We start from the raw sequence: 23,393 nt of genomic DNA, 5'->3' as shown, positions 1-23,393 counted from the left end.
TTAGTTAGCAGAATTTAAATTATTTAATTAAATTATACATTTGTAAATGACCGATAGTTGTAGGTTGGAATCCTACTGGAGGAGCAATGCACGAAAAATAAAATTGTATGTTCTTTTTTATGGATTTAGGGGTTAAAATGGTTTTAACAAGAAACTAAAAAATGTTTAACAAATTGAAGCACATTTTAGGCATGCTTTAAATCTAAGCCCATTGTTATTTTTTTTTCAGTCGCCAGTGGCCCCATTGACAGCGGGTTCAGTCCACCAATTCATATCCACCGACTCAATTATGATAAACCCTCATCATAAAATCCAATTAAAAATTCTCTCAACCAAAATCTTAATATAAAAAGCCCAAAAACGGGCGGTCGACATTCAAAGCAACTAATATTTCCCGCCTAAACGCCGACCCAAGTCAGGCGCCGCCCTATTTGAAAAATGTCCCCATTAACACATAACGCGGCTCATCGTAAGCCACGTGTAATTTTCATTAACTTCCAGTCATCATCCGCCACGTCAACCAAACCCATTCCTGCTTAGCTGTCAACAATCCCCCTCGCGAGATCAAAATTGGCCAATCTTTTTAATTTATTAATTATTTATTTATATATTTCAACAGCTTAAAAAAAAACCGCCCACGATTCCACGAACATTCCCCTTTTTTTTTCCTCTCCCACCAAATTTTCAAACATTCAAAAAGTTATACGAAATTCAATTCCTTATATATATAGCGGTTTCAAGTCTCTAGATTTTTGCTTTTTTAGAAGTTTTTAGAGTAATGGAGAGAGCCGGCTTGATAGAAGAAGGATGTACGACACCGAAGCATCGAATTCCGGAGGCATTCAAATGTCCGCCGCCGCCAAGGAAGAAATCACAAGGCGTAGCAAAGAGGGAGCCACCGAAGAACGGTTACTTCCAGCCGCCTGATCTCGATGCTCTTTTCACCATGCAGACTAGACGAGAAGCCTTATGGTTCAAACTATAAAAATAAAAATTTAAAAAAAAAAGCTTTTTGCATTATTGGCTTATTTATTTTATTTTTATAAATTCCATCCGTAAATATATGATTTAGGATGATTAGAAACTAGTAGTGTTATCTATTTTCTTCAAATTTCTAATGTAGAAGCATATTAAATTTATTTGTATTAATTTTATTGTCTTTGCTATCGTTTTCGGTTTCTATTATGTCATCCAATTTTGTTTTGTTTCCCCTTTGGCTATTTGTTCTTTTTCTTTTTCAGTAATTTTATCATTACTGAAATTCTTTTTCCGATTCAATGACGTAACAGACATACACATTTCTTGTTTAATCTATGGACTTTTTAACCTAAAAAAGCTTATCTTTCTTGTAAGGTGCTAGCATAATTAGGCCGACTTGTTCCACCCATTTTGATTATGATACTAATCATGTTAATAATTTTAGCCTACTTTTGTAGGCTTGTAGCTATAAATTGCTGATTTTTTAAATTTTTGTCTCATATAAATGCTTACCTTTGAAAATGTTTATATTGCAATTTTTAATTCTTCAATATTAGGGTTGACCTATTATCCAAAGATTTGTTTAGTAGTGAGATGAAATAAAAGAGAAATTGGTGGAAGATATTAGTAATTTCCTGTTGTTCAATTCAAATATTGAGGAATGTGGGAATGAATGATTGGGGGTTGTCAGGGCAATGATTTTCCCGCTCGATACAATAGCTGGCAAAGCTGGAATTTGAAACAAAATGTGATGTGGTGTCAGTGACTGAGGATGGGATAAGTTTATGATGTTGGGAATCCAATGCAGCAGGTTTTTGCGTAAAACTTAGCCAACTGCAGCAGCATTCCCACAGCACTGTCACAATTCCCCTTAATTGTAGTTGATGAACATGGTTAATTTTGATGCGGAAATGGTAAGAAAAGAAAAGCTTGCATTTAAGCTTTTGTTTGTGATTTTTTTTTTCTATTATATTTTCAAACACAAGGGTTTTATCATTTTTCATATTCCCTTGAAGTCAACTTTTAGAAATATAATCATCTTTACCTCTCACATCAATTTTATGAGTTTTTTTTGTTCATTCTTATTCAATCACGATAGGAGTAAAATAATAAAGATTTAAAACATGGTTAACTGATTATTCAAAATAATCTGATTTAAGATTTATTTGGATTTAAAAGTCGCTTTAGTGCTATATATTTCGAAAGCTTTATAATTCAAATGTCATACCAATCCTTTTGGACTGTATGTTTTCAATTTGGAGATTGTAACGGGAAGGAGGAGACCAGTTTTTGCTTGCTTGCTCTCGGCTCAATTTTTTATACCTTTCGTTTCGGATCTCGTCTTAATTCCCATTTTATTTAGAAATTCAATACTCGAACCCATCCTTGTTAAATTGTTCTTTTTTAAATCTTTGGCTTTCACCGATTTCTACCCAAAATATTAAATAATTTTTCTATTATATCTCTTCTAATTTTATAATTAACTTTTAAACTTTTATTAGATTTTATAAAAAAATTAACTTTTTTTGCTTATTTTAGTTGAAATATTTTTTTTATTTTTGTAATTCAGTCTTCTAATATTCAGTTTAATATTAAATCTAGCTGGTTGATTCAGTTTAAAATGAAAAAGAATCCACTTTTATCGACTCAAAATCCATCGAGTTGGAGTAATTTTGCCTTGAATGTTAGATCTTAGTTGATTGCATTTTCACCCTACTAATCTTCTTTTTACTATCAGGGTAAATTACACTTTTTCTTACTAAAATTTTAGTAGGCTTATATTTGATCACTTTAGAAAATTACAAAATAGTTGCTAAATTATTCAAAAATTTTCATTTAAATTATTGGGCTGTTAAAAATACTATTGTATGACCTTTTTACTTGTAACCTCTATACCAATTAAAAGTTCACATTCCTCTTCTATTTTACAAATCAATTTTTTTTATGTAACAACTTTGAAAATTACAATTTTGTAAATCAAAATCTAAACAGTTTTCTTTTTCGATTTCCGAAAATGATTTTCAGATTGACTTGGATCTAAGGTATGCTTGTCCACTATTCAATGGGTATTGATCTATTGTACCAATAATCAAATTGTCGCTTAGAACTTGTAAGCTAAATCTTTTTATTAAAAAAAACTTAACAACTCAATGAATTAAATAAACAAAATTCGAATAACTCAATGACTATTTTATAATTTTTTAAAATTGAGTGATAAAAATATAAATTTATTAACAATTTAGTATTTTTTAATGTAAAAATTACTCTTAATATTATTAAAGCTTTTTTACCCAATAGAGCTTTACAACAAGAGTTGGTTTTTCTTACCATATATTCCAACAGTTACTTTTTAATTTCCTTTTGTCTTTTTCACCTATTAAATAAAGGGTTTATGACTACTTTTTTAATAATGTGAATCTTCAAATATCAAAATTACATTTTCTCTTAGAAATACAATTTCTCTGCCCAACACATATTAATATATTTTTTCCTTTCCTTTTATTTGGCTTATACTACATATTCACTTTTTACATTTTTTATTTATAATTTTTAAATAAATTTATTGATTTAATTCATAATATGTTATTATCATATTTCGAGATATATTTATTTCAGTTTTTTATTTTTTTAAATTAAAAGTTCTAAAATTACTCATTATTTTAATTTTTTATTTGTTTTGATTTAAAGGCTTTCAACATTTTCCATTTAATATAATAAATAAAAAGCTTAAATGAAAAAATGTCTCCCAAACTATACGCCTTTTTCCACCTAAATACCTAATTTTCTTTTTTTATCGAAAATGGTATTTGCACTATCGATCCTTCTGTTACATGTCGTTTAAAAAACTTCCTGAACTAATCAAAATTTGATACGTGGCATATTTTAATTATATTTTAAAATTATAAAATTTCAAAATAAAAGAAATAAAAATAGGAAATAGAAAAATTAAAAATAATTACAATTACCGTAATTAATTTACCCCAAACTCAAAAAGATTACTCATTCTCGTTCCTTACTGTTTCAGTTCTCATCAGATATCGTGTAGCAAAAAAGAAAAAAAATTGTAATCAGATGTCAAAAAATCCATCAGCTTCCATGGTTTAATCATCCAATTGAAAATATAAATCCTTTTGTTGTCCTTTGTTCTTCTTTTTCAATTTTGTTTCTTGAAACCCTAAGTGTTTCAAATAGTTTCTTCGTCTTGCTAAATCAATTTGAGAAACCCTATAATCCCAAATCGATGGAAAAAAATGATTTCCTCCACGAGAGATACTTTCTATTTTACACAAGAGATACATAAATAGGAGAAATGGCTTCCTCCCCAGAGATACCTTGAGAATAAATGAGAAGAAGAAAAAAAAAATACTTTTTTTATTTAACCAGATTTCAATCTACAGTAACAATAAATAAGCCTTGAATCAATTTGACTTGAGCTTCCAGTCGATATTCTCTTCAGCTCCAACTTTGTTCTCACTGCACATACCTCAAATCCTGTGAGTTGATACAAAGATAATATGAAACACCTAAACCCTAGGTTGAAGAAAGAAGAGAAAAAAATGTCGTGAGAGAACAAATGGGATGGGATGAGATAGACATTTAATTGTTACTGAGATTAAATTATCTTTTAAATATTTTAATTTTAATTTTATAATATGTATTTTGTTAATTTTTATTATTTTCATAATATATATTTTTATTACTATTGGTTTACGTAATTTAGGAATAAAATAAATTTAGGTACATTAAAAAACATAGAGTTTAAGGCTATTTTTTTATTTAAACTTAAATAAAATTTCATAATTATAATCAAAATATTTAAATAAGTACATAAAATAATGTACCTATATTATAGTAAATTTAATATTTTCATTTTATTTATTTAATTTTCCATTAGTTATAAGTTTTACTATATACAAATATTATTTATATTTTTATTATGATTTACCTAATGAATTAAACGTAAACCAATTATGATCTTGATTTTTAACAGTAACCCAATAGATAGGTTTCTCTCTTTTTTGAGTTTGCGCTAATACGCATACATATGTGTGTACATTTTTCCATTGTGTATCCAGGACTTAGACATGGAAACAGGCAGAAATAGCCACTATATATAACCATATACTAAAGCAAAACTCGGTAATGATTATGGAAATCTGGACAAGTTAAAAAGAAAAAGAATAATTGTATTTGTAGAAAATCTATGTAATGTATATAGATCCTTTCAGACATCAATAGTTGTGATGGTAGTGCATACACAGCCTGATAATCTATACCAAAATCTGCACCAGTTCTTGTTCTGGCGATGTATATATGGAACCGGAAAACAGTGAAGATCGGGGGGACCTAACAAGTGCTATATCGTTTCGTATATAAAGTGTATAGGAAAGGAAATAAGAGAATATAGTGGAAAATTGTATCGAAACATGGTAAAGACGACAACGATGGGTGGGGTTTCAGCATTTAGGAAGATCGGCAGGCGGAGGTGGTAGCTTCTGTTTGCGCCCTTTTCCGTCGTTGACCACCCAAGCCATCTTCAAGCCCCAGCTTGTGTGTACTTCCAAATGGCAGTGCATAAACCAAACGCCTATTCATGTACCATTTAACATTCTAAGTTGATACAAAAGAATTGTAAATCATTAATTGAAAGAAATGCAGAGTTATAACTAACTCACCTGGGTTGTCTGCAAGGAACCGAATGGCAACCCACCCACCAGCTGGTACACCTATCGTGTTCCTCTCCGCAGGGTCGACGAGATTGAACTTGGCCGGATCCTTTTTAGGATCAAAGTTTCCAACACCTTGACCCAAAACAAAGAAGTTGAAGCCATGAAGATGTAAAGGGTGGCTTTCTGCACCAAGGATGCTAGTATCCTGCATCACCAACTCCACGCTAGTGTTAAAAGCTAGCGCCACCACCTTGGTGCCACTGCTCAACATTATGTTTTTGGGTGGTGTGCCTGTGTAGTTGAATTTGAAAGGTGGGTTGGTAGGGAAGTTTGTGGTGTAAACACCCTTTGATTTATTAAAGAAGTGAGCTTGGAGAAGAGCAATATTTGGTTGCACAAATGAGACATTGTTAACTGCTGCTGCTGGCCTGGTGTTGTTGGGACCTTGGCATGTTTGGTTTTTTGAGCAAGGGAGTATCCCTAGCCCCACCGTGAAGAAGAACCGTCTATCAACATTTTTCGGGACCTTTGCCGGGAATTTAGCAGTGGCAAGACTGCGGAATTTACGCTGGAACTTCATAGCATAGCTGGAGTCATTGAATTGTGGAAGTTTTGCTTTTAGCAGTGGCGAGTTCTTGTGATTAGATTTAGAGGCTGAAGCAGATTTCTCATATTCCAGAATTCCAATTGTAGTGGTATTGTCGAAAGTGGCAGGACCCGTGGCATAAGGCCTAGCTGACATTGCAAACTTGGCACTTGGGGTCTTGGATTTGGCCCTCAGAAGGACATTTGTAGTTTGCCCTGGAGTGATAAGCACAATATCCGTTTTGAAGGGTTTGACGTACACTGCATCGGCTTCTACAATGGTAAGGGTGTGGTTTGCGACTCTGAAAAACAGCTCGTCGTTGAGTGCAGCATTGACGAGACGGAGAAGATAAGTTTTACCGGCCTTCACCTTAAGCTTGAATGTATCTGTATAAGTTTCGTTTACATGATTTTAGTATGTCACTGAATGGGAACCTTTCCAATAGAAATTGACAATGTTGTGAATGCATGATGATGAGGTACCTTTTGCTGAGCAGTTGTGAGAAGGCCCCGGGAGACCGTTAATGGTGAAGGCATCCGAGATATTTGGTGCTCCTCCGGTTGCCATTGCCTGGTTGATAATTGTTTCGGTATCAGCTTTCCACCACTCCCCTGCAATTCGAGGCAAAAACTCAAACAAATCAATTAGAGATGCAATAAAATTATTACTGTTATAGTGGCTGATATGAGAAATCGTGTCGGTTACCGAAAACGATGGGAACTTCTTTGTAGGGGTGGGGAAATGGATAAGAAGCATGTTTTTTGGGGAGGATGACAATAGGTCCATAAAGAGTAGCTCTTAGCCAAGAGATGTGAGCATGCCAAAATAAGGTCCCTCTTTGGCCGGTAAGAGTGAAATTGTATACATAGGATTGCCCTGTCTGAATCGGACACTGTGTGACATAGGCAGGTCCATCAGCCCATCCACTCCTTATCTGCCGGATTCCATGCCTAGTTTCACAAATGAACCGCCAACATTTTTAGACTAAAATGCTAACCATTGATAAATGAAGGAAATCAGTAGGATTAGGGAACTTAAATTTCATACCAGTGAATTGTGAGATTGTATTTAACATGGTTAACCACCTTGATCAAAAGGCGATCACCTTCCCGTGCTATTATCCGAGGCCCTGGGAATTGGCCATTTACTGTCACGATGTTCTTCGTTTGGCACAACCTTGTCACACTTTGCATCTTAATCTGCAAAAACATAGTAGAAATGTTAGGCTAAGCTATAACCATAGTAGAAATGTTAGGCTAAGCTATAACCATACTTAAAATTGCAGTATCAGAAAAGGGTAAACAAAAATTACGTACATCAAACTTGTAGTGCCTGGTAATGCCTGCATGTTTTGCAAATGCCAAATCAGATAATAACCAGACAACAGACAATGCTAGGAGCAAAGCCCTTAAAATGTCGGATGATGTAAGAACAAGTGAAACCATGGTGTGTTTTCTATTTTCTTTAGCAATATATTTTGTGAGATATGTAGCCAAAAATGTTTGGATGCTGAGAAAAAAAGAAGGAATCAATCAGTTTATATAGTGGGAGAGTACTGACTAGTTTGTTAATTAGGTAACTAAGTTTCAGATAATCCCCTGTTAGCTTCTAGACAGGTTTGCATCTTAAGCAGCAACTTACATGTCTGGTCCGAAAGGCTGCTGGTGAATCACTTTAGAGTGAGGTCCAAGCCAATTAACAATTTCTCTAATGTATTAACAGAAAATTCCTCATTTTAAAGTTCCAAAAATTAAGAAAAATTTTGAAGCTGACATGAGGTTGATGTACAACAAAATGATCTTGGGAATGGGATGATTATTTTGTTTTATTTTTAATATTTAAGCCAAAATTATTTGAGTATAAATAAAAAAAAAACTTAATTATATTGTTAAAAATAGAAAAAAAAAGGGGAAGGATTTGATTAGGCTAAGGGGGGTGGGGGTTATTGTGGGCATGGTTGCTTGGTAGCCTTCAATCTCCAACCATTAATACTTGTTAATGAAGCCAACTATTGGAACCCACCCATTGTTTGAAAAGTCAAAAAGGGTGGGCACCGAAAGTAGAAAGTAAAATTGGTTGGCAAGTTGGATTAAAAGTTGGCATGGGATAATTGCAATTTTGGTCCCTAATTGTATAGGGACATTGCAAGTTGATCCTTGAACCTCAACTATAAATAGGCCTAACCATTTCTTACTTTCTTCATCCCACACTTGCCATTCTCTACTTAAGGCAATTGTTCTCTCTCCCTATTTGTAAACTTTCACTTGTATTTTTGGAGTGAAATATATTTGGTAGTGCCCGAGGACGTAGGCAAAATTTGCTGAACCTCGTTAAAATTCTAGTGTTCTTTATTTTTGTTCTGCATATTTTGCAAGTGTTATTGTAGTGATTTATTGTGCTATTAAATTACGATAGAGGGATATTCTGGCTAGGAAAGATCTGGTATGTAAGCGATCCTCGTGATCCACCTCTCTTTCCTGGGAATTGAACTTAGTGTGATTTTTCAATACAATAATTTTACTCTTTCACACGCTTCCGCGCAACAATTGGTACCAGAGCCAGGTTCGTACTTGGGGAATACGACCGTTTACAGTACTATTCACGTATACGGCACTATTCACGTATACAGTACTATTCACGTATACGGCACTATTCACGTATACGGTACTGTTCACGTATACAGTAGTTGGGATTGAGGAGAAAAATGGCAGCAGCATCGTCATCAGCAAGGACTACTGTGACAAATGCAAAATTTGAAGTAGAGAAATTTGACGGTACCAATAATTTTGGTATGTGGCAGTGTGAGATCCTGGATGTCTTATGTCAGCAAGAGCTGGATATAGCCCTTGAAGAAAAACCTGACAAGATGGATGACAAGGAGTGGGCCAAGATCAATAGACAGGCGTGTGGTACAATCCGCCTATGTTTGGCCAAAGAGCAGAAGTACTCCGTCATGAGGGAGACATCAGCGAAGAAGCTGTGGGATACATTGGAAGAAAAGTTTCTAACGAAAAGTCTTGAAAATAGGCTTTATATGAAAAAGAAACTTTTTCGGTTCACGTATGCACCCGGTATGTCGATGAATGACCATGTGAACTCATTCAATAAAATTTTAGCAGACTTGCTAAATTTGGATGAGAAATTTGAAGATGAAGACAAGGCATTATTGTTGTTGAATTCCCTTCCTGATGAATATGATCATCTTACCACCACATTGCTTCATGGGAAAGATTCAATCACATTTGATGCAGTCTGTAGTACGTTGTATAGATCTGAGACTCGAAAGAAAGATAAAAGAGATCACAGAGATACAACTGCAGAAGTCTTAACAGTAAGAGGTCGTTCACACAGCAGCAAACCTGGTAGAAGGGGTAAGTCCAAAGGGAGACCCGCCAAAGATGAATGTGCCTTTTGTCGTGAGAAAGGGCATTGGAAAAAGAATTGTCCTAAGTTACAAAAGGGCAAGTCTATTTCTAATGCATGTGTAGCGGAGCATGATGATGAGTCAGACTTTAGCTTGGTTGGCATGGCAATGGCATGTCAAACGGATGAGTGGATATTGGATTCGGGATGTACTTACCATATGTGTCCTAATAAGGACTGGTTTTCTAGTCTTGAAGAACTAGAAGGTGGAGTTGTTTTTATGGGCAATGATAGTGCTTGTAAGACAATGGGTGTAGGTACAATCAAATTGAAGAACCATGACGGCTCAATCCAAGTTCTGACAGATGTTCGCTATGTACCCAGCTTGAAGAAAAATCTCATCTCATTAGGGGCCCTAGAATCTAAAGGGCTCACAATCACTTTGAGAGATGGATTACTAAAGGTAGTAGCTGGGGTATTGACGGTGATGAAAGGCACTAGAAGAAATAACTTGTACTATTTAAATGGAAGTACAGTTATTGGATCAACATCAACAGCTTCTGCGAAAGATGCAGATTCAGAGGCTACCAGGTTATGGCATAGGCGATTGGGACATGCTGGTGAAAAAGCTTTGCAGACTTTGGCGAAGCAAGGCTTGTTGAAAGGTGCAAATTCTTGCAAATTGGAATTCTGTGAACATTGTGTTCTGGGCAAGCAGACGAGGGTAAAATTTGGTTCAGCAATTCACAATACGAAAGGAATTCTGGACTATGTTCACAGTGATGTGTGGGGACCTACCAAAGTGGCTTCTTTGGGAGGTATGCACTATTTTGTCACTTTTCTTGATGATTATTCAAGAAAAGTATGGGTGTATCTAATGAAAAGAAAAAATGAAGTTTTGGATGCATTTCTGAAGTGGAAGAAGATGGTGGAGACTCAGACAGGTCGAAAGGTCAAACGACTTCGATCAGATAATGGTACTGAGTACAAAAATGATCCATTTCTACAAGTATGTTAAGATGAGGGTATTGTGCGACACTTCACTGTTCGAGATACACCACAGCAGAATGGGGTGGCAGAACGCATGAATCGGACTATACTGGAGAAAGTTCGATGTATGTTGTCCAATGCTGGATTGGGCAAGGAATTTTGGGCTGAGGCAGTTACATATGCGTGCCATCTAATTAACCGATTGCCATCAGCTGCAATAAATGGAAAAACTCCTATGGAGATGTGGACTGGTAAACCTGCTACTGATTATGATTCTTTACATGTTTTTGGTTCCACTGCATATTATCATGTAAAAGAATCTAAGTTAGACCCAAGAGCAAAGAAAGCATTATTCATGGGTATAACTGGTGGTGTAAAAGGATACCGTCTTTGGTGTCCTGATACAAGGAAAATTGTTTTCAGTAGAGATGTAACTTTTGATGAATCAACCATGATGAAGAACGAGGATTCACAAAAGGATGACAAAACCAGTAGTACTTTGCAGCAGGTGGAGTTTGAAAAGGTTAATGATGATCCAGCTAATATTGAAAGAACAAATGATGAAGAAGTTTCGACCCAAGAACTTCTACAGCAACAAGATTCAATTGCATATAGGAGGCCAAGAAGAGAGATTCGTAAGCCTGCTCGCTTTGACGATATGGTGGCCTATGCACTTCCAATTGCAGATGATGATTTTCCTTCCACTTACACAGAAGCAATAAGTAACTCTGATGGTGTAAAGTGGAAGCAAACTATGAATGAAGAAATGCAGTCTCTTCATAAAAATAGGACTTGGGAGTTGGTGAGACTGCCCAAGGGAAAGAAGGCAATTGGATGCAAATGGGTATATGCAAAGAAGGAAGGATTTCCTGGTAAAAATGAAATTCGATACAAAGCTAGATTGGTAGCAAAGGGTTACGCTCAGAAAGAAGGAATAGACTACAATGAAGTGTTTTCTCCAGTTGTGAAGCATTCGTCTATTCGAATTTTGCTAGCCTTGGTTGCGCAATACGATCTTGAACTAGTTCAGCTTGATGTGAAGACAGCATTTTTACACGGTGATTTGGAAGAGGAAATCTATATGACTCAGCCTGATGGATTCAATGTTGCTGATAAAGAAAATTGGGTTTGCAAACTGACAAAGTCGCTTTATGGATTGAAACAATCTCCGAGGCAGTGGTACAAGCGATTTGATCAGTTCATGAAAGGGCAAAGGTACACAAGAAGTAAATTTGATCATTGCGTATATTTTCAGAAGCTACAAGAAGGAACTTTCATATACTTGCTCTTATATGTTGATGATATGCTGATAGCATCTAAGAGCAAAGTTGAGATTGAGAGATTGAAGACTCAACTCAATCTCGAGTTTGAGATGAAAGATCTAGGTGAAGCTAAGAAGATTCTTGGCATGGAAATATGTAGAGATAGAGCTCATGGCAGAGTTAGCTTGTCTCAGAAGCAGTATTTGAAGAAAGTACTACAGCAGTTTGGCATGAACGAGCAGACCAAACCTGTAAGTACCCCGTTGGCTTCTCATTTCAAGCTTTCTGCACAATTATCTCCTTCGACGAATACGGAACGAGAATACATGTTGCAAGTTCCGTATTCTAATGCAGTGGGTAGCTTGATGTATGCAATGGTGTGTACAAGACCCGACATTTCACAGGCAGTTAGTATAGTGAGCAGGTATATGCATAATCCTGGAAAAGGACATTGGCAAGCTGTGAAATGGATTCTACGATATATTCAGAAGACCGTGGATGTTGGATTACTGTTCAAGCAGGATAATACACTTGGTAAAGGTGTTATTGGGTACGTTGATTCTGACTATGCCGGTGATTTGGACAAGCGAAGATCAACCACCGGTTATGTGTTTACACTTGCTGGAGGACCAATAAGTTGGAAGTCTACACTACAGTCTACAGTTGCATTGTCAACCACAGAAGCCGAGTACATGGCTGTAACAGAGGCTGTAAAGGAGGCTATTTGGTTACAAGGTATGGCTAAAACCTTGGGGTTGGTTCAGGAGCATATTAACGTGTATTGTGATAGTCAAAGTGCTATTCATTTAGCAAAGAATCAAGTCTATCATGCACGTACAAAACATATCGACGTACGATTCCATTTTGTGCGGGAAATTATTGAAGAGGGGAAAATTTGTCTTCAGAAGATCAAGACTGCAAATAATCCCGCAGATATGATGACCAAGGTGGTAACAGCAACCAAGTTCGAACATTGTTTGAACTTGATTAATATCCTGCAAGTTTAACAGTTGAAGAAGGCACTATCAAGTATTGTTGTCAAAGGCAGAAAGAATTGTGTGAAGATAAGATTATCCTAATCAAATCTTCAAGGTGGAGATTATTGGAACCCACCCATTGTTTGAAAAGTCAAAAAGGGTGGGCACCAAAAGTAGAAAGTAAAATTGGTTGGCAAGTTGGATTAAAAGTTGGCATGGGATAATTGCAATTTTGGTCCCTAATTGTATAGGGACATTGCAAGTTGATCCTTGAACCTCAACTATAAATAGGCCTAACCATTTCTTACTTTCTTCATCCCACACTTGCCATTCTCTACTTAAGGCAATTGTTCTCTCTCTCTATTTGTAAACTTTCACTTGTATTTTTGGAGTGAAATATATTTGGTAGTGCCCGAGGACGTAGGCAAAATTTGCTGAACCTCGTTAAAATTCTAGTGTTCTTTATTTTTGTTCTGCATATTTTGCAAGTGTCATTGTAGTGATTTATTGTGCTATTAAATTACGATAGAGGGATATTCTGGCTAGGAAAGATCTGGTATGTAAGCGATCCTCGTGATCCACCTCTCTTTCCTGGGAATTGAACTTAGTGTGATTTTTCAATACAATAATTTTACTCTTTCACACGCTTCCGCGCAACACCAACACAGAATGAAATTGGATTATCTTTGTTAGCTGTCGGTTGTTCCAAACTGTTTAATCTCTAAGTTCCTTAACAAATTCTGATTGCAACATCACTTTCACTGCCCCTTTCTCTCAATTCATCTAAATTTTTGTTGCCTTCATTGATGACTACATTTTAGATTTGAAAACGAAGTGGGAATAAACTATAGATTATGAGAATTAAATTAAGTGTTTTAAATAAGAATATCTTATAAAAAATTGATATATTAAGATCTAATTTTTTCTTAAAAATTAATCGATAGAATTAATGGATTAAACTCGAAATTTTAATTTCACTGTTTTTGGATATTTGAATTGAAAACTTAACCCGTGTTAATAGAATTATGAGAATGTAAAATTATGGGTTCAAATATCTAATATGTTATATTATCTTATTTGGTTCATTTAGTTCCAATACAAGTGTTTGGTTCAAAATATACTAAATTGTTGTTGTTATAAAATTTATTATTTTTTAACAAGTTTAATTCTTTTAAAATTTGTTAGGCTAAATTATAATAATTATTAATATATAAAGTAAATGTAATAATTTTAATTTTACGGAATGAAATCTACTATTCTACCGTTAATAAAAAATAAATATTTTTTAATTAGATTTAAATTTTATTTGAAAAAATTAAATAAAAAAATAAATTAATCTAAAATTTAAGATTATATGCAGTATTGAGATTAGAATCTATATTCTAACATTTTAATTATAAAATCATCAAAATATTAAGAATTCAAACAGTGTTAGATATAAAATGGGATAAATTCCAAAACAATATATAAATTATGGTTTAATGTGTAATTACATATATGAATTTTAATTTTACGTAGTTTTGTACATGAAATTTTAATTTGATCGAATTCATGTAAATTATTAACACAATTATTGATATAATATTATTTTATGTTTATATATTGCATACATGAATAATTATATTTATCTAATATAAAAATAAATTGATGTATTTTTTTTTGAATGTGCATGACTAAATAAAAATAAAATTTCAAGTATATATTTGAACCATAATTAGAGTATCGCGTGTATAATTACACCAAATTAAAATTCATATATGTACATTAAATTAAAATTTATGTATAATTTTGAGATTTATCCAATATAAATTATAGTTATAATGTAAATGTAACCTAAAAATGATATAAATTATTTGTTTTTTCTTATAAAATAGCGTTTTTAATTGCAACATTTGGGCCAATTAGACTGTGCCTATCAATCCATTTTGAGCCACTATAGGTAGAACACAAACCAGTATATTGGGCTAGCCTTTTCTTTATTAGTGTCACACTTTTTAAACTTGTCCCATGATGTCCTTTCTACATGGTCAATGTTACTGGTTTACTGGCAGCAACCCAGGACGTGACTCTGTTTCATTTACTTGGACATTATTGGGATTTGGAAACAGCAACAATGAAAACAAATAGAATTGCATTTTATAATAAACCTGTGAAATTTTGAGGTCATAACATAAAAATCCGTTGTACAAATTGGTAGAAATTATGCCTTCCCATGTTTCTCACTCCCCCTTCATCAAATTGGTTGCAGCCGTCTGATCAAGTTGATCATCACATGGGTAATGTTTTAACCCTTTGGAATTAAAAAGCATCGTGTGTATTGTTGTTCCTTTCCCTAGAGGCCCACACCAAATCTCTGCCTCGCCAAATCACACCGTACTTGAGCCAATCCGATCCTTGATTTCTCAAGATCAAATTCCATCCACACGTTTTGTTGATGATGATGCCCAATCACATAAGCCTCCACACCCAACAGATCAGAATTCCCAAAACTCATGCACCACACCGAATCATTCCCCCTTATTTCACCCGGAACCCTATACAAAACCCGATCACCCGACACCACCATTTCCGCCCCGGTAAATACCAAACTCACCGACGGCAAATTTGGTAGCCGGGTTTTACCCAGTGGTACCCGGTAACACAAATCCATTGCTCCTTGGAACACAAAATTCGGATCCTCCAAAACCCTTAAAACCCCAGCCGTTTGATTCAAAAACTCTCTTCTTAAAATGTTATAAACGGGTCCCAGTAAGAAAGTGAATTGGGTACCCGAGTCAACCATGGTTTGACCTGCCCCAGTATGATCCGGAACTAGAACCGATTTCGGAATCGGTAATAACTTACCCGATACTTTGATCCCTTGCAGCTGAACCGTGTAAGCCACCCGATCAAAATACGGCAACGGTCGGGAAATTTGGACCAACGGCGTGTAGTTCAAAGGTGTAAGCCACGTGACATTGGAGTCACCGAGTAAGAGGAGACCCGACAAATCGGAACCCGAGATGCAATACGAGAATTTGGGGAATCCCATTTGGGAAACAAAAGAGAGGGACCCACGGTTCATGCCCATTAACCCGGTGGTTTTGGACTCTTCGTCGGCGTTAGAGCTGAAAATGGAGTCCATGCAACCGAAAACAAGGCCCGAGATATTGCCAGATGACCCGAGATGGAAGGTATCGGAGGCGAGATTTCCATCGGAAGATGAAGCGTCGGCGTAGGAAAGAGTTGCGTGGCAAAGGTTGTCGGAGTCGCATGAAGGTGGGATTGGAAAATCCTGGGTTTTGTTTACGCACGTCGGAGAAAAACAAGGGATAGGTTTGTACGAGGTTGATTGATTCGGGTTGAATATTGTCGGGTCTGGTTGGTTGTCTCGGGTTGTTTGGTTGCAATGGAGCCAAGAGAGCTCGCTTCCGGTGTCAAGAACCATGGAAACATTTTGCGGTGGAGTGCCTACTGTTAATGAGACAATGAGGCTAACGTTGTGCTGAAACTGAAGCTTGCTCGGAGATCTTAGGATTTGAGTTTTAAGGGGGAAAATGAAGGGTGTTGGTGAAGAAGAAAAACAAGAACGAATCTGAATAAGAAGAAAAAACAAGAAAATTTGAAGGTATAGGGTTTTGAGAAATGGGTTAGACTTAGAATTGGAGATGATGTAAGATTTCATGATGTTTTTATTTTAGTGTCTTTTGACTGACAGCTTTGCTCTTCAAATGTCAGGAATGGAACATTTAAGTAAAGGTTTTGGAAGTTGTAAAGTATAATTAGATGAAAATGAAGATAGAAAGATGTGTTTTTTGGTGACAAAGAAACTGGTTTTCGTGGAGGATAGGGTAAGGAATCTATTTTGAGTGCAGTGAAATATTTCAAACATGGAACTCTGGTATGAAAATAAGAAGCTTCTTCTTTCTTTTTCTGTCAGTTAGCTTCAGAAAGAATATCTTGAGGCTGGCTGAGATATGCAAACTAGAGATTACATGGTGGAGTGGAGTGAGCGAGACGGTGCCGTTCGGAATGTTTTCGACCAGACACTGCTTAACATTTCCTGTTTTGTTTGTTGATGTGTTGGCCCGCCATGAATTCCCAAATTTTTCCATTTTTCCTTTTTTCTTTTTCCAGTAATTGATCAAGACTGATCATCCCCTTTTATTTGAGATATTAAATCATATTGTCTGTATTTTAATTTCTTTTAATCACATTCGTCTAATCACTAATGTATATGTACTGTAGACTAAAATTTTTATTCTTTTTTAAGTCTTCAATTACAAGGTAGATTTCCCTTTATTTGAATCGTGCATTCTGATTAAAGCACCTGATTTCTTGTCTTCTTTGCATTTCATTCCTTCATTCCTTTGTTATTCCTAGTCTCGAATTGGTGCTTTTGCTCTCTATTTCCCCCATCAAACTTACTTACCTGACATTGACATGGTAATATTCATTTTTTCTATAGAAATAAAAAATATAGAATTTTTCTGATAAATATTCAAGTGTATTTATAAAATAACCAGAAACATTGAAGTGTATTTATGATACATATAGATGTATATGATTTTTTTTTAATTTTGACAACTTGTTGTGTAGTTCATAAATTAGGACCTACTTCTTATCAATAACCTAGATCTTGTTGCGGTGTATTTGTGGCTTGTGTTTCACTGAAGGGTTAGTGGGTTCTTTTAGGTGATGGAAGATGTGAATTTTTCTGATATTATTTCACACTATATACTATAGCTGATGAGTATGAGAAGATATGATGATGACTTCTTGATTTGATGAAAGGTATACTGTTGGCTTTCTTAGGATTTAATTTAAAATGAGTGTTTGTGGAACTATTTATATAAGATTTTATGTTATTGGTTAATATATATATTTAAATTTTAATGTCGAGGCCTTCGTCTAATTATAATATTGAAGTTTTAAGAAGTAAAAATTTTGAGGTAATATGTTTGAGTTTTATTTATGTAAATCATATGTGGATAAATTAATTTGAGTTGAATTAATTATCTAGAGTTCAGTATTTAATAATAATTTATGTTAATAACTAAGGTTGAAATCCATGAATGTGAAATCTCCTGTATGGACTTTGCACAACTAAAACACTGACAGAGACATGTAACCAAAAACGAACTTGGTGACAATAAGAGGACCAAGGAACATGAATCCTGCAGTTATGAAGTTATAGGAAAACTGATTTGTCTGGTTTCCAGAAATCAGTAAGAAAATCAACGATATAAAATTGTCTTGGTATATGGATGCAGTTAATGCAAAGCATTACGGTGGAAAGGGAAAAAAAAGTAGGATTAAATTATGTAAACATTCACGTGCATGAGTAGTACAATAGATTCTTGGATCCAATTCCTTGCATATGGTGTTTAGAAACATAGTTATCAGGTGGTTGCACATGCTGTGCTGATTATTTTACAAACACATGGTCGTGGTGTGGGGGAGTCCACCTCTCTGGTTATGGTAACCCATTACGCCATGCTGGGATTTGTTTCACTTTTATATCTCAGCGACGACGTTTTAATGGAAGAAAAATGAAAATTGAACGTGGACTGTAAATAAAATTTGCTTTTACTCCAGACTTGTCCAGGATTTCAGTACAGAACATATAATTTCTTGTCAACGTAAAGGAAACGTAAAATGTTCCCTCACCATTAAGCAGGAGAATAGTTGATCATGGAAGCGGCTGTTTCCTTTCCCTCTCACCATCATCAAATTTATAAAACATAATGCTTAGCTCATATCCTGACATGTGTTTATGAATTTGAACTCATCCACCTTAATCCAACGGTCATTCATTATTAAAGGCACATTTTGGTGCAAATCTAACGGTTAGCTATGAGCACTAACGTAACATTTTGGTTTATTTGCAAAACATCACTTCGTCCTTTATTGGTTCAATTGCAAATATAGGCTCTACCTTTTCCAACTTTAGCGATTATGCTTAACCACATATTTAGACCTTTTAAAAAATTAATTTATACCCCACTAGTAAATCGTATTTTACTCTCAAATTTTCTTATTCTTCAGTGTCTAATCAATTCTTTACTATTATACAATTAAAGAAAAAGAAGGGAGAGAGGGAGAGGGAAAAGAGAGGAGAGAAGGAAAGGGAAGAGGAAAAAAATTGGTAAAAAATCCCTTTGGTCTCTCTCAATTTTGATATTGAATAAATTGATCCCTTCTAAAAAGTGAGTAAATAATTTAGCTCCTATAAAGTTTAAAAATCAGCAATTTAGGACAATTAATCACAACATTGACTTTTTCCGTCAATTTATCCTATTATTGATTGATATAATAACAAATTTAATCTTCAATGTTTATAAATTAAGTCGTTTGGTCATGATTTTAAAAAAAAACCAACAAAATTTTAATTTTGAAGGTTAAATATGTTGAATTTTTTAAATTTAAAACAAAATTGACAGAATATTTAAACATTGAGAGCTATTATACTAATCAAAATCATATGAATTTTTTATCGGCGCATATTTTAACATGTATTTGTATATCTATAATGTTTATATTATTTTTTTATTTTAAGATGTGTTTTAATTATTATTTTTAAATTATTTTTGTGTTGCATAATATTTTAGTTCCTTTCATATTTTATGGTTCATGAAGACAAATCTATTCAATGTTTATAGTTGCCTTTGCTAAAAGAGTCAATTCAGAGTGTATCTAAAGGATGATTTGCACATCCATTGACAAATTGATTTATGTTTCGTACTTAATCGATTTGCAAAAATTTATTTTGTTTATTTTTAAGGAATAATATTTGATGCGCCAAATTTTATGCACCAAATTTATTTTGTTTATTTTACAACATGATACATCACTTTTAAATAAATTAAAAAATTATTTATTACTTATAAATAAGCATTAATGATTTTATTAAACATAATTAAACACTAATTAATTATAACTATTATAAACATATATCAATAACTCTTGGAGGTAAAAGTACCACAAAATCCTCTGTATACCTTGAATTACATTTTTAGTCTCTCTACTAAAAAAAATAGATAAATTGACCCTTGTATGTTAAATGAACGAGCAACGCAACCCCTATATTAAAATTGTACTGTTAAATATTTGTTTTGATGTTTATATATTAGTTATAATAATAAATTTAGTCCACAATCTTTACATATTTATACAATTTGACCCCTACTCTTTTGTCGGAAGTATATATATTAGAAATATTTGAAACTGTTTAGGTTAAAGACTAAAATAGGCTTTAGTAACAAATTTAAACCAAAACATTTAAGCCCTTTTAAAATTAAAAAATTATCAAAAATTATAAAAAGCAAATATAAAAATTTTAAAATATAAAAATTTTATTAAAAAATAATAATACTGACCTGATAATAGAGTAGGGGTCAAATTTTTTTAAGATCTTATAACCATTAAATTTTAAATTTTAATAATTTTAGAATTTTTTTATAAGTTTTGTTTATAATTTTGGAATTTTTTAAATAATTTTTTAATTTTAAAAGTGATTAATTGAGTTTTTTTAAACTTTGTTACTAATGCCTTTTTGACCATTTAGCCTTATAAGTTTCAAAAATTTCTAATTTATTTCCAATAAAAGAGTAGGGGTCAAATTGAATAAATGTGTAAAGATTAAGGGTTAAATTTGTTATTATACCTTATATATAAACTCTAAATTTTAACGGAGGGGTTGTTTTCTTACTCATCTAACATATAGAGTCTAATTTGCCCATTGTTTCGGTAGAGGGGTTAAAATGCAATCCAAAGTATAGTATTGGGGGGTTTTGTGGTACTTTTACCAATTCTTGGATTTAGGGTTTAGTAGATCAGTTCATGGGTTGGGCTACCTGCCTAAGCCCAAAGGCCCGCCTGAAATTTGGGAGGATTTCGGTAAAAATATTAGGCCCGAAAAATGGGTTTTAGCAAAAAAAATAGACACATTTAAAATATGAGTCGGGCTCAGGCTTGAACATTTAAGGCCTAAAAGCCCAACTCACTTTTAAGTTTATAATATTTTATAGTATGTTATCTTTATATATTTTCAATACTATACTACTCTAATATAGACATTAAAATAATGTTAAAGATGATTCTATAAAAATTTTCAATAAATAAAAATTATTAAATATTAAATTAAAATAATATAATATAAATATTTTCAAAAATAAAAATAATATGGGTGGGCTTAAAATGAGTTTGGGTTAATCTTTTACAAATATAGGTAAGTTTGGGTAAAATTTTAAGTCCATATTTTGAGTTTAGGGTTAACAGTTTTAGTATTTATTTATAATTAATTATTATTTTATTATGTTTAAATAATTTTTTTAGTATTTAGTTGTAAATCCTCCACTATATTTTGTTTTATTCAATAATAATATATCATATTATTATTCATTTATGCATGAAATTAAAACACTAATAATACATCAAATATTCTCTCTATTTTAAAATTATTCAAAGATTTTGATGTATCCAGAAAAAAATATTATGCTTTGTTTTAATATTTGTCTCATATTTATGAATCTATTAAAAAATTGTACATAAATTATTATAAATTTAATTTAATAATTGAAATTTTTTATTTAATAAATTTTATTTAAAGTTAACTTTAAATATTAAATGAATTATAAAAATATTTTTTTTGAAAATTCTTGATGTAACCTGGGTGGAAATGCTAGTTAAAAAATAAAAGAAATAAACAAAAGGATAAATTATACATGGTGACTTCACTATTAATAAGTTTACACTTTAGTTATCTAAATATGAAAAATTACAATTTCATCCCTCAAATAACTTAGTAAAATTAAAATTTTTATTTATAAATGTGATAAATCTTATAAATAAAAAAAATATAAAATGCAAAATTTAATTATATAATGAACAACAAATATGACGTTGGTTAGTTTAAAATTTTTTCCAAACTCGTACTTATATATATTATAGATAGTGAAGTGTAGGACTTTAAGGAGTCTAACGTAACATGTTGGTTATATTTCTTTTGTTAGGTGAATAAAATTATGAATTTGTATGTTCTCAGTCCATTTTTTTTAAGATTTAAACTTGGATTATCTTTTTGCTAAGAATACATCTAGTTGATTTAATAAATAAATCTTCCTGTAATTTGATTTTTATATATGTACTTGTTAATTGAATAAGAGATTTTATATTACTGGAACAATACTTAAAACTCATATAGTACTTTTACTAAGATAATATTGAATGTGATAGTTTTAGCCTGCATGATTTGCTTATTAGAGTAACTCAGTCAGCCGATAGTTAGTATGTTAAATACAGTTAATCTGTTCATGAGTAAGTGGTTAGTCTTCATGTACACAGTATATAAGTTGATGAAGATAGAATGAATTAGGTTAAGCAAGAAAGTTCATTCAGCAGTAATGTTTGTTCTTCATTTAGCTCATTTCTTCTGTGTTTTCATAATGTTGTTAATTCGTTGTTGAGGCTACTTGAAGCCTTTGGGTGCTGTACGGAGTAGGCTTGAGGTTGCATTGAAGCCTTTGGGCATTCACAAAGCAAGCCTGTTGGAAACTGGCCTGCATGCAGCATGTGAATTTCCAACATGTCAAGAAGCAGCCCGAGCCATGCAACACATGCAGCAACAAAGGTGGATATGTAGCCCAAGCAGATTCAAGCATGCAAGAACAAATACACATAAGTTACCCAGGTAAAGTATGTGCAAGGATTCATACACATAAGTTACCTGGGTAAAGTACATGTAACTGAATCTGTTTGTTTTGGTTCTTTTGTAACCAAGTCTATGAAATGTGTTCTAGTTCGTTTTGAACTTAGTTTAAGTCTACATTTGATGTAGTTTGATGATGTAAGAGCTGATGACCAACTTTACTTAAGTGTACAAGTTTAGTTTTGTAAGTTCCAATGTAATAAGTGGAGTTAGGTAATGTTTAGGTGATGAATTTGTTGATCTTTTGACCAGCCAATGACTGGTATATGTAATGGCTTTAAGCCAATATTTCATGTGAATGAAATCATCAGATTTTCTTCCATATGCTCCATTCTTCCTTTGCCTTCTAAAAATTCTAAGTTCTGTTCTCCATTCTTGACAGTAGCTAAAAACTTGAACTTCAAGCATTTTTCCTTCATATTTTACCCGGGTATAATACATTGCTGCTGGTGCTCTGTTTGAAATTCTTACTTTACCCGGTTAAAGTGTGTCAAAAACCCAACAATTGGTATCTAGAGCCCTTATCTTAGTGGACCTGTTATAGTTAAATCACATACTGATGGCTTCATCAAGCTTCTCACCAGCTGTACCTCCAGTTTTCAATGGAGAAGGATATCACATTTGGGTAGTCAAGATGAGAACCTACCTCCAGGCATTTGATCTATGGGAGGTGGTTAACTCAGATGTTGAACCAGAACCATTGAGAGCAAATCCAACAGTGGCTCAAATGAAGCAGTATTCTGAAGAAAAAAGTAAAAAGCACAAGGCCATGTCATGCATTCAGAACTGTGTTTCTGATGTTATTTTCACCAGGATCATGGCTTGTGAGACTCCAAAGCAGGCCTGGGACAAACTCAAGGAGGAGTTCCAAGGTACTGA

General features: G+C 33.4%; 2 protein-coding genes across 2 annotated transcripts; both read right to left on the bottom strand.

The window, feature by feature from the left end:
- Window positions 1-5,144: 5,144 nt before the first annotated feature.
- On the bottom strand, window positions 5,145-7,748 carry LOC107889651 (laccase-17). Its single transcript, XM_016814152.2, has 6 exons — window positions 7,551-7,748; window positions 7,282-7,433; window positions 6,940-7,184; window positions 6,717-6,845; window positions 5,655-6,620; window positions 5,145-5,566 (listed from the first exon to the last, which is right to left on the bottom strand). The coding sequence occupies exons 1-6, from the start codon at window positions 7,677-7,679 to the stop codon at window positions 5,436-5,438; spliced, it is 1,752 nt and encodes a 583-aa protein (XP_016669641.1). The 5' UTR covers window positions 7,680-7,748; the 3' UTR covers window positions 5,145-5,435.
- A 7,192-nt stretch (window positions 7,749-14,940) lies between these two features.
- Window positions 14,941-17,069, bottom strand: LOC107889650 (aspartic proteinase PCS1). The gene has a single exon (XM_016814151.2). The coding sequence runs from the start codon at window positions 16,488-16,490 to the stop codon at window positions 15,159-15,161; it is 1,332 nt and encodes a 443-aa protein (XP_016669640.1). The 5' UTR covers window positions 16,491-17,069; the 3' UTR covers window positions 14,941-15,158.
- Window positions 17,070-23,393: the final 6,324 nt, after the last annotated feature.

Source organism: Gossypium hirsutum, chromosome A09 (genome assembly GCF_007990345.1).
Source record: "Gossypium hirsutum isolate 1008001.06 chromosome A09, Gossypium_hirsutum_v2.1, whole genome shotgun sequence".
Taxonomy (NCBI): domain Eukaryota; kingdom Viridiplantae; phylum Streptophyta; class Magnoliopsida; order Malvales; family Malvaceae; genus Gossypium; species Gossypium hirsutum.
Note: the sequence above shows the minus strand (reverse complement) of the source record. Positions and strands in the feature narration are given on the sequence as shown.

Coding starts and splice junctions, on each gene's coding strand:
- LOC107889651 (XM_016814152.2), bottom strand. CDS start 7,679: ATGGTTTCACTTGTTCTTACATCATCCGACATTTTAAGGGCTTTGCTC. Junction 6,846..6,939: donor AGAAGTTCCCATCGTTTTCG/GTAACCGACACG, acceptor CTCGAATTGCAG/GGGAGTGGTGGAAAGCTGAT. Junction 6,621..6,716: donor TCACAACTGCTCAGCAAAAG/GTACCTCATCAT, acceptor AAACTTATACAG/ATACATTCAAGCTTAAGGTG.
- LOC107889650 (XM_016814151.2), bottom strand. CDS start 16,490: ATGAAATCTTACATCATCTCCAATTCTAAGTCTAACCCATTTCTCAAA.